We start from the raw sequence: 10,113 nt of genomic DNA, 5'->3' as shown, positions 1-10,113 counted from the left end.
TGTCATAGCTGTTCTATAATCCACCCCCACCCCCACCCTCCCCCACACACTGTCCCCCACATGCACTATATCTGGTTGAAACTGGTCTGGGGCGACATGTCAATGCAATACCAGTGTAGAGTACAATTAACTGTGCCTCCCTTGTTCTCTTTTTTCACATAATTTTTTCAGGCAGAAGGGGATTACGGAGCCTAAATCTTTTCTGTAAGACCCTTCCTGGCAGCAGACCTCAGCTATGGGAAAAAGCATCAAAGTTCCTGAAGAATTTGAGGTGCATTCAGTGTGAAAACCAGTCTGACGACCTCTGATCTGCTCTCTCCCTACCTTCCTTGTCCTTACCCTACTCTTTGTCCTTTCATTTTCACGTTCCGTCTTTTTGTTCCTACTCTCCGTCATTTTCCCCCACTCAGCTCCTTTGCTTTTTTCTCTTCTGACTTGGTTCCACTGTGTTTCTGACCTGAGGTTATGAGAACGGGAGCAATCACATGACGATATCACTCTATGCTGCAGCTACAGTGTGACTAAGAGCGGCTCATCTCTCTGCTCTCAAACCACAGCATGAATGCATTAAATTGCCAAGATGGGGAGGAATATTTGTCAGTAACTGAATTTGGGCCTGCGTTCACTTAAATGTAATTCAAAACATGTTTAGTTCTTGTGTGTTTCTTGGTAGGAATACTATTATTTAAGATGGAGCCAAATAAACTCCACCAAGTTATGCAGATCTTAGTTATGTGGAACACTATAAAACTCTCTCACAGCATAGGCCTATAATTCATGTGTTTCCTCGGCCACATATGTTTTATTTTACCACTCTGTGTTAATGTATGCCCACTCTTTATAGCTCACATACGTGTCCATATACTAGTCAGGCACGAACTGTCTGTACTAAAACACTAAACATATCCTACAGTCGTCTCTCTTCCCTTCTGTAGGATTCCCTTCAGGATATTTTTAACTCATGGTAGCTGCATGTGAGACTGTCTACATGTTGCTGGGTATTCGCATATCACTCATAGTTTTCTAAAGGTTTAAGCAACCTCTTGTTATCATTTTAGTGAAGGGAGGGTAGATTAAGATTTGATTTAAGAGATTTCTGCATGTATTGCTTTAATCAGTGCTCACCAGGGAGAGGACTCCAGGCAGTGCGCCCTGCTGGTGCAGTGTGGTGGTGGTGTTACCATTCATCAACCGGTTCAGACTGGACTGAGGGCCATATAAACAATGTTCCTGGAGAGAAGGAAGCCCATACGCCCATCATCAGCACATGAACCCCCAACTTAGAAGTGTATTTTTATAAGTTAAATCATTTTTGTATGTTTAAATGATTTTTTTGTGATCATTATTTAAACTTAATTCAAATGCTTTGTTTGGCGCTTTATGAAAAGAACATTATTTGGCCAGGAAACCTATCAGGTAAATAGTTTTTTGTTTGTGCATGTGTGTCTTTACGTGTGCACGCTTCTTATCAGGTTTTCAATTAACATTTCAGATGTAGTCTAGAAGAAACAAGAAATATATAGTCTGACCCATAAAGTCACAGCCGCTACATGTGAGCGCGGAGGGGACTTTTCTGCGGTGCGCTCCAGGCGCGCAAGAGGAAGCAGCGCTTTTCCTCCCGTTGCTGCGTTCAAGCTGCTGCTGGACCAGCAAGAACAGCTTTGAACCGGTTTTGTCGCCGGCTACAAAGCCGTATGAAACTGATGCACAATGCGCACTGTTGAAGCAGGGTACTCTCCCGACACACGGGCATCATAGATCCCAGTTTACCAGCAGCCGTGTGCGATGCTTTCTCGTTCATGTCATTTGTAGTGATTTTGTAAGAAGGGATTTTAATAGGGAAACCATCCTACATGGAAAGTTCCTGTAGAGCGCGCAGCTCTGCAGGGTCCTGCTGCTGTTTTTGTAGATGCTGAGGTGAGTGCTGCATGTTTTTAACCAAAATAACACTGTGCCTGTGTTTGTATTGAAGCATTAGGATAGGATATGATGAGAAAATATGGTTATTGCTGCTGATGAATACAGATGTCATTTGAATCAGCCATGAGCATACAGTCATGTTCCTCAGGATATCATGTTATTTAACGCAAGGGGAAACTATCTATTTACTGTCAACATGCTGTAAGCCTGCTTTGGATGCAAACACATCTGAAATGTGAGGAGCTTTGCACCAACTCCCCCCTCCTCATAAGAAGCCTCATTGTAAACAGTGTGGCCAAGGGGAGTTGATGCTACTGCAGTGATGTATAAAGTTGCCCTGGGCTATTAATTATTAATGAAAGAGGTCTGAAAAACTTGGGTCAGCACAGGAGACAAGTGTCTCCCATATGTTTACTAAGGATCAGAGCTGAATCAAGGAGGAGGCAGGTTTAAGGTGCAGGAGGGGAGCACAGAGCAGTGCAGTTTGCTTTACTTTCTCCTCCTCCAAGGTGTGGTTATGGAGACAGGAACAAAAAGGGCAGTTGCCTATGGCTAAGTTGCAGTGAGTTTGAGTTCAGGACCTCACACAGGTGGCCTGCCTGCCTGCCCCGGGCCAAGTGCTGCAGCAGCCTTTACTACATCAAGGCTTTACGTGAGTGTATATCTTGGAGGCTTTTGTGGGTCTAGTTAAAAATGCTCTCATATAACTGACATTTACTCTGCTGATCTTTTTGTTTTTAATTATCTTTTGAACTTACCACTATAATGTTTGTTCTCATGTCATTCCCAGGACCCTCTTCTCTGTCAGCGCTGTAGCAGACCCCAGAGGGCAGCAGTAACATCAGCACCATGGCTCCATCTACTGAAGTACTGGACGGAGGCTGGGGATGGGCGATTGTTGTGGCCTCCTTCCTGGCCCAGCTCCTGGCTTATGGATCACCTCAGTCGGTGGGCGTCCTCTACCCGGAGTGGCTGCACGCCTTCCAGGAGGGCAAGGGCATGACGGCCTGGGTGGGATCCCTCGTGGCTGGAGTGGGACTGATAGCCAGTGAGTAGCACACACTATAATGATGCAATAATCTTCAACATGGGTCCAGTTAGGGGTTAAAAAGACAAACTAAGTGGATGTTGAGGTAGATCAGTGAGGGTGCTGATACTGCTGTGAAGTCATGTTAGAGACTCGTTGACAGAGGATGAGTGCAAATAGCCTAAAATATGTGTGTAATCTTTGAGCCATTTTTCCTTCAGATTACTGTCATTAGGATAAAGACATGTTGAGCAGTAAATTTATGTTTTGGCACTGCATACTTTTATGGGCAATGCATCTGCTGACGCAGGATTTCAGGAGAGATACGATATCTGCTTGGCGCTAGAAGCACAGAACGAAACAATCACCTTTACACCTATCTTCCTACCATTTCCATCTCAATCATGATACCACGCAATGCCACTGATAACAAAGCAGACACAATACTACTTGTTCAAAGTCTGGATAACGACTGCTGTGTTAGAGCAATGCAACCTATCATAGACGACTATATTTACTATAGCCACAGGTGTTAAAGAGTTCCCCTCACTGTAATGTTTCGACATGATAGAGAGATGAGGCAATGTTGTGACAAAGATGGGCACTTTGTGGCTCCCTGAGCGCAGTTGCTGCTATTGATTTTCGAGGAGAGCAAAGCAAGTGCAAGTCATCCATGCTATGAATGTAGGAGGATCACTTAGCCCTTAATCTGACCATAGAGGGAAGAAAAGAAAGACAGATTGCCGGGGAGAGAGACACAGAGATGTAACAGACACTGTATTTGTTGAGCAAGGTTGTTTATATGTGTTTAATGCAAAAAAGGAAAAGAGATGTGACTCCGTGGTGTAAGCTGCTGTGTGAACAAACCCTTCAGTAATGTCTGGGAATGATTATAAAGGTATGCCCAGACTGTGTTGAGTCGACTGGATCAGTGATAGATAGGTCATGTTTGACATTTCTGTGTAAGGCAGAGCTCTCCTGCTAGCTCGGCTTCTTGCTGTCATCTTCCTCAAAGGGGTGAGGTGAAAATCATGACTAGACAGATCTGCCCTCGGGCCTGGCCAAGTCCTGGACACGTGTCCCAGCTGTCAGGCAGCTGCAGCACTGCAGTGTCTGCTGCACTTCCTCTGCCTAGTCGGGAAGGAAACCAGCAAATGTCGCATGATGAATGAGTCAAGCAGCTTTGATTTTCTCAAGAACTCTTGTTTGTTATCCAGAAAACAACAAGTGAAAAAGCAGAATAGCAACACTATCCTTTGTCCCTGAATGTTTTTTGCTCCCCTGTCACTCACTTTATTTCACCTGTATCTCTTTTCTCTCTGTCTCTTCGCATCAGGTCCTGTCTGCAGTGCCTGTGTGGACAACTTTGGAGCTCGCCCTGTGACCATCTTCAGCGGCGTAATGGTAGCGGGTGGCCTGATGCTCAGTGCCTTTGCTCCGAATGTCCAGTTCCTCATCTTTTCCTATGGGATCGTGGTCGGTAAGGAAACACCTGGGGTGTCACTGTCCTGCTAATTTTACACAGCACTCTACCAGAGTTAAAGCTAACAGTGCTGAGACCTGTCAAAGAGAAAGTCAGGTACAGGCTGTCAGTGTGAGAAAAAAATTCGTTTGATGTTGCTTTGATCATGGCAGTTAACTAAGCTCCTTATCCCTCTAACATACGAGGATCTCGTAACACATTGTATAATAATTTCAAAGAAGCAGGGGCACATGTCACGTCTTACTATTATGCAACACCAGAGGCTGACGTTACCCTAAATTACCAATTGAATGATGCATTGCCACTAAAGTATGTAGAATCACACTGGGACAAGCCCCACTGTTGAGCATTGCACCATTTGTTTGACATTGTTGTTTGTACTTTTTAGGAATGTTGACAAAAAAACAGAATTATGGCTAAGCCTGATCCCCATGTGATCCTTTATTGCCTCTGCAGCCTCACCGGTGTGCCCGCGTGGGCCCAACACCACCTGTTATTGTGCATTAAGTGACAGCTCAGCCGTGCTTAATCCTGGTGAAAACCCCTCGCAGTCAGCACCGCCTTTTTCGCACAGGCATCACATCGCTGGAGAGGGGAGGCCATACATATTTGAAGACAGTTATTTATTTTTAGAGCTGCCCTTAGATGCTGGTCTGCGACTGTATGTGCACGTGCAGCTTGTTTACCACTCATCGTATGCTTCTTTTAAGTTTGGCTGATTGTGTTGCACAAACAACCCAGTGCACCTTTCCACCCTTATGAATTTACAAATTCATGTACATACTTGAAATGATTTCCTGAGGTTTTGCAAGGTAGAAGACTGATATACATATCTTTAGAATTTCAAAGAAATATAAGAGGCCTTTATATTAAACATAACACACTTTACAGATATCCACTGTGCAATTGAATTTTCACTGTTGTGTATTTTTAGAAGTGAAAAGCTTTGTCCCCTTTCACCTGAGCTAATGGAAATCCTTCCTTTGTCTGTCCTTGTCCTCTCTCCTACCACAGGCCTGGGTTGTGGTCTGGTCTACGCAGCCACGTTGACAATCACCTGTCAGTATTTTGACAAGAGACGCGGCCTTGCCCTCGGCATTGTCACCACAGGTACTGCCGCCCCCTCCCTCTGCCCTGAGCTCACTGGGTGCACAACAGTTCTCCATGCTCACTGCTTTCATGTATGAGCTGCTGGGAGCCTTGGGATGCTGAGGTAAACATCTGTAGAGTAGCAAAGGCAGAGTGATCTCTTAGGGAGAGGTGGGGACGTGGACGGGTGACCAATAACTAGATCCGGTTTGGCTGAGAATCATGAATTAGATGGCATTGGTTTGGTAAGGTTGATAGTTTGAAGCCATATTAGACAGGATAGCCTTTGATGAGAAAGGTTATTAGTAGCACCCAGGGTTTATCTTTGAGATTTAAATTGGTCCATTATTAATTCAGAGCTACACAGTCACAGTCTAGATATTAAAGAGAATTTTAACATCCCATGAAAATCTTGTTCCTGCTGACCTCCAATGGTGTAACCTTACTGCAGTGATGTGAAAGTGTACTCCACTTCTGACCACACCCATCACCGAGGTGAAACAGGCTTTAAGCTTCCAACCCAATGGTGGTTTTCATGCTGGTGTTAAGTTACTCTATAAAGACATCAAAGCCAGTATTGTAAAATCTGATCTTTTCTCTGGCGCCCCCCAGTGGCATTATCAGAAAGGGTGGATACAACCTGGCAACACAGGAATTACAGACTGCACTCATTTTCATCAAGATTCTCTCATTTTACTACAAATAAAAACTCATGTCATCAGAATAATCTATAAGGTGCCATGCTCACATAAAAATCTACACACAGTGGCTTTATTATGTAATGATTAAGCTGCCACTTTCTTGCACAGACCCTGAATTTCTGTTTTCCTTTGCTCACCCAGGCACAAGTGTCGGAGCGTTCATCTATGCCTCCGCTCAGAACGAGCTGATCGTGCTGTACGGCCTGGATGGCTGCCTGCTGATCATTGGAGCTGTAGCACTAAACCTCATGGCCTGCGCCGGTTTCATGAGGCCCCTCAACATGCCGGGGTACTACCTCAAACAGAAGGCCGCCTTGGAGCGCAACACAGAAGAGCAACTTTTCGAGAAGCCCCCATTGGATGACCTGATGATCACAACAGGTTCCAAGTCAACCACTCCAGAGAAAACCCTGACGGTGAAGGAGCTGCTCATCACCATCGATTCAAAGGACTTGGCCGTTCAGACGGAGAAGAAGAAAGGCAGCTTCCTGTCTGGGTTGGCCATCATGAAAGTCATCAAGAAGAAGCAGCAGGCTTACTCCAAGTACATGCAGTCCATGAATGAGATCCTGCAGGACCAAGCCATGGTGGCCTTCTGTATTGCTGTCTTCCTGTTCAGCTTGGGCGCCTTCCCCCCTGTGCTCTTTATAGAAGATGTGGCGCAAAGTGAAGGACTCATTGAAGAAGTTAGTGTCATTCCTCTTGTATCAATAGGGGCCATCGCCACCTGTGTGGGTAAACTAGTGCTGGGTGTGCTGGTGGACATCAGGTGGATTAACGGCATTTATCTGTATGCCTTCACCATGTTTGCTGGAGGTCTAGCACTGCTCCTTATTCCCATCACTAAGAGTTATCTGGGACTGCAGATATTGTCTGTTGTCTTGGGTTTCTTCTCCGGAAACTGGTCTCTCACCTCCTACATTACCACAAAGATTGTCGGCTTGGACAAACTGACACAAGCCCACGGCATCCTCATGTTCTTCGGGGGATTTGGGATCATGCTTGGACCCCCTGTCGTAGGTAGGAGGGCTTGTCTTTACTTAAAATTGTAAGATTTGCTACAATGGTTAGACAGAGGAGGCACAGATATAGATACAGAGATAAACACTCCATGTTTTCAGAGACATTTCAAAAATCAAAATGTTAAGTCAGACAGGCAGGCAGAGCAAAGAAAAGAGCATGTCAACTTCAATAAGTAACCAGGTTGTAATTTTTAGCAGACTGCTGCATCTGCAAAGAATTCCTGCTGACTCTGCTCACACTGCCTGTTTTTCTCATCACTTTCCAGGGTGGTTCTTTGACTGGACACAGTCATATGACTTGGCGTTCTACTTCAGTGGGGGCTGCGTGGAGCTGGGAGCAGTCATTCTCTTTCTGCTCAACCTTCCCTGCTGGAACAGGAAGCGCTCCGAGAATGACAGACCAGACGTCCATTACACCAGCAACTGCGAGAAAGTTGCCTCTGTAGCTTGAATATGTACCTTACATAAGGACTCTAAACTCACCCGTACTGCCCAGCAGCTGTCCGCTGATAAACTCTACCTGAACCACCTCTGGGAGGAATTTTCTTTATTTGACTTCAGGAGTTTCCTCCTTATTTCTGCTGCCAGTTTCTAATATACCAAAATACTCGCCAGAGGTTTTGAAATACAGGCCTTTCCTCTGTACTTTGCCTGCATTTCTCAGGTTCAAACCATATACTGCAGATCTTTCTAAGGTTTGACTCTGATGCCTTTGTTGATTTTTTTTTTTTTTTTTATTGCCTCATTTTACGAGGTCAGCTGAACAAAATTGTTCATCTCCCAAATTCTACAATGTGTTTACGTAAACACTGGTTTTCACTTTACTGTAGCTCTGAAAAAAAAGATATGGTGCCGTTCGTAACACCTGGGAAAAACATTGTTGGGTGTTTTAACACAACAACAACATTTGAAACCACTCTGTAAGTGCACAAAAAATCTCCCAGAAATCTTACTGAAACAGAGGATACAGGGATCGGAACGAGGGATGGAACACTTTTTGATAATCGTAATTTTAGCAACACTTTTTTATTTTGTATTTTTGTTTTAATATATATAATCTTATGTACACCACGCTGTATCTTTCCAAAGCATCAATGATAGTCAATGCCTGTCAACACATAATGCCTGTTGGAACAATACAAAAGCCTTGCTAGATAACTTTTGAGTTCCACATACCTCCTGTTTCTAGATCACTTAGAGACATTTTGAAAACGTTCTGCTGATTCAAAAATGTGTAAAAACACTGAAGAGATCCTACTGTATTTCCATCCTTAACAGCATGTTGATTCTCTTTGTGGCATGATTATCATGACCTCTGCTGGCAATCGATTTTGACCAGGCTGGTCCTTTTCCATCATTGTACTGTGTGGTATATGTTTATGTGTATGCTGTGTGTGTACGTGTCTGCGCACACACGTTCGCATAAGTGCACAGGTGTGTGTGTGTGTGTGTGTGTGTGTGTGTGTGTGTGTGTGTGTGTGTGTGTGTGTGTGCGCATCGTTTGATAAACTTTTGTAATAGCACTAGTTTGTAAAGTCCTATGTGCTAGTGACTTTTATATGCACAAACCGGCCATAGAGCTGTAAGAACTGTTTTTTGTTTCAGTTGGAAGTTGATTATTGTGATCATAATTGTAATGAAGACATTGCAATAGGCTTTTAGAATCACTTGAATGTTGTTAAATACTCCACTACAAATGTATTTTTGATAGTTCCAGTTTCAGGCATAAGGGTAAATCTGGGACACTAGCGTTTTGTGTTTGTAGAGGGTATCTGCAAAGTGCAGACGAGGTTCAATTAATACTGATCTAGAGGAGACAGTGTGTTTGGCTGTCACCTTTTAGCCACTCTTATTTTGTATGCCAGTATTACAATATTTATGTCTGTTATTGTTTTATTATATCCTTTTATTTAAAAAGTGCCAATAAAAGATATTTGGATTAAGGATCATGAGTGTCAACATTTGTGACATAGTTATGAAGTTTGAATTGCAGTTTAAGTCGGTTTAGAGCAGTAAGGGACTGTTGTTCATCACAGGAGGGGGAAATGAGGTGTGACATGATGTTTACAAATATTGTTCCTCGAGCCTCCGTGAGGGACTGGGGGAAAATGTATGACCCTCTCCCCACAGTAACCATTTTTAAAAATATATTTACACCAAAGATACAGCGCAGAGGATGTGAGAGTTATCAATAAAACAACAAGCTAATCTTTTGAGCAAAATGCAAATCCTCCTTACAAATTGTATTATCACACAAGCTGTGTATGCACAGCAGAATACGGGCGTGTGATAGCTACCTGTCTTTGGTCTGAGCAAAGGCCCAACAACAGTAAATAGGCCTAAACATCACACACACACAAACACACAGCATGCACAAAGCCAACATTAGCAACAAGTGCAAATAATTACCATTTTCCCAAATGAACTGTAACAAACAAAACTGTGGCTGCAGCAGCAACAGTGTTGAAGGTTACAGGTCACTCGTTACCCTGTTGAAATTGTAATAACATATAATATTCATTACTTCATCAAAGTGATGTAACTTATTTTTGATTACTTTCTGACTACTTATCTAACATGTTTTAAACTGAGCAATAAAGCTGAAAAGTCCTAGAAAAATATATGCATAAATAAAATTTGTTGCAACTGCTTTGCTGACATGTGTTGTCCAGAAATATGCCAAAAGAAGACATTCCTGCATGACGAAAAGATGCAGAGCAACAGAGTGAATATTTTACTCTACATATAGTACATATAGGTTTTTACTGAAAACAAAAATGAATGTAACCGCTTTGTAATCAAACATATTTTGTTTAGTGACTGTAATTCAATTATATTTTTTTTTCTCAGTTACTGTAACTGATTATGATT

General features: G+C 43.2%; 1 protein-coding gene across 3 annotated transcripts; it reads left to right on the top strand.

Annotated features, from left to right (window-relative positions):
• Nucleotides 1-1,238: 1,238 nt before the first annotated feature.
• LOC125903083 (monocarboxylate transporter 9-like) lies at nucleotides 1,239-7,981 on the top strand. Of its 3 annotated transcripts, none has more exons than XM_049599750.1 (6): nucleotides 1,239-1,416; nucleotides 2,711-2,968; nucleotides 4,284-4,427; nucleotides 5,445-5,540; nucleotides 6,362-7,240; nucleotides 7,509-7,981. In XM_049599750.1, the coding sequence occupies exons 2-6, from the start codon at nucleotides 2,770-2,772 to the stop codon at nucleotides 7,691-7,693; spliced, it is 1,503 nt and encodes a 500-aa protein (XP_049455707.1). In that variant the 5' UTR covers nucleotides 1,239-1,416; nucleotides 2,711-2,769; the 3' UTR covers nucleotides 7,694-7,981. The 3 variants fall into 3 exon arrangements, with proteins under 3 accessions (XP_049455707.1, XP_049455706.1, XP_049455705.1); XM_049599749.1 differs by lacking the exon at nucleotides 1,239-1,416 and adding an exon at nucleotides 1,444-1,917; XM_049599748.1 differs by lacking the exon at nucleotides 1,239-1,416 and adding an exon at nucleotides 1,973-2,572.
• Nucleotides 7,982-10,113: the final 2,132 nt, after the last annotated feature.

The sequence above is a fragment of the Epinephelus fuscoguttatus genome, linkage group LG16, assembly GCF_011397635.1.
Source record: "Epinephelus fuscoguttatus linkage group LG16, E.fuscoguttatus.final_Chr_v1".
NCBI classification, from domain to species: domain Eukaryota; kingdom Metazoa; phylum Chordata; class Actinopteri; order Perciformes; family Serranidae; genus Epinephelus; species Epinephelus fuscoguttatus.
Note: the sequence above shows the minus strand (reverse complement) of the source record. Positions and strands in the feature narration are given on the sequence as shown.

Coding starts and splice junctions, on each gene's coding strand:
- LOC125903083 (XM_049599750.1), top strand. CDS start 2,770: ATGGCTCCATCTACTGAAGTACTGGACGGAGGCTGGGGATGGGCGATT. Junction 4,428..5,444: donor TTCCTATGGGATCGTGGTCG/GTAAGGAAACAC, acceptor CTCCTACCACAG/GCCTGGGTTGTGGTCTGGTC. Junction 7,241..7,508: donor GCTTGGACCCCCTGTCGTAG/GTAGGAGGGCTT, acceptor ATCACTTTCCAG/GGTGGTTCTTTGACTGGACA.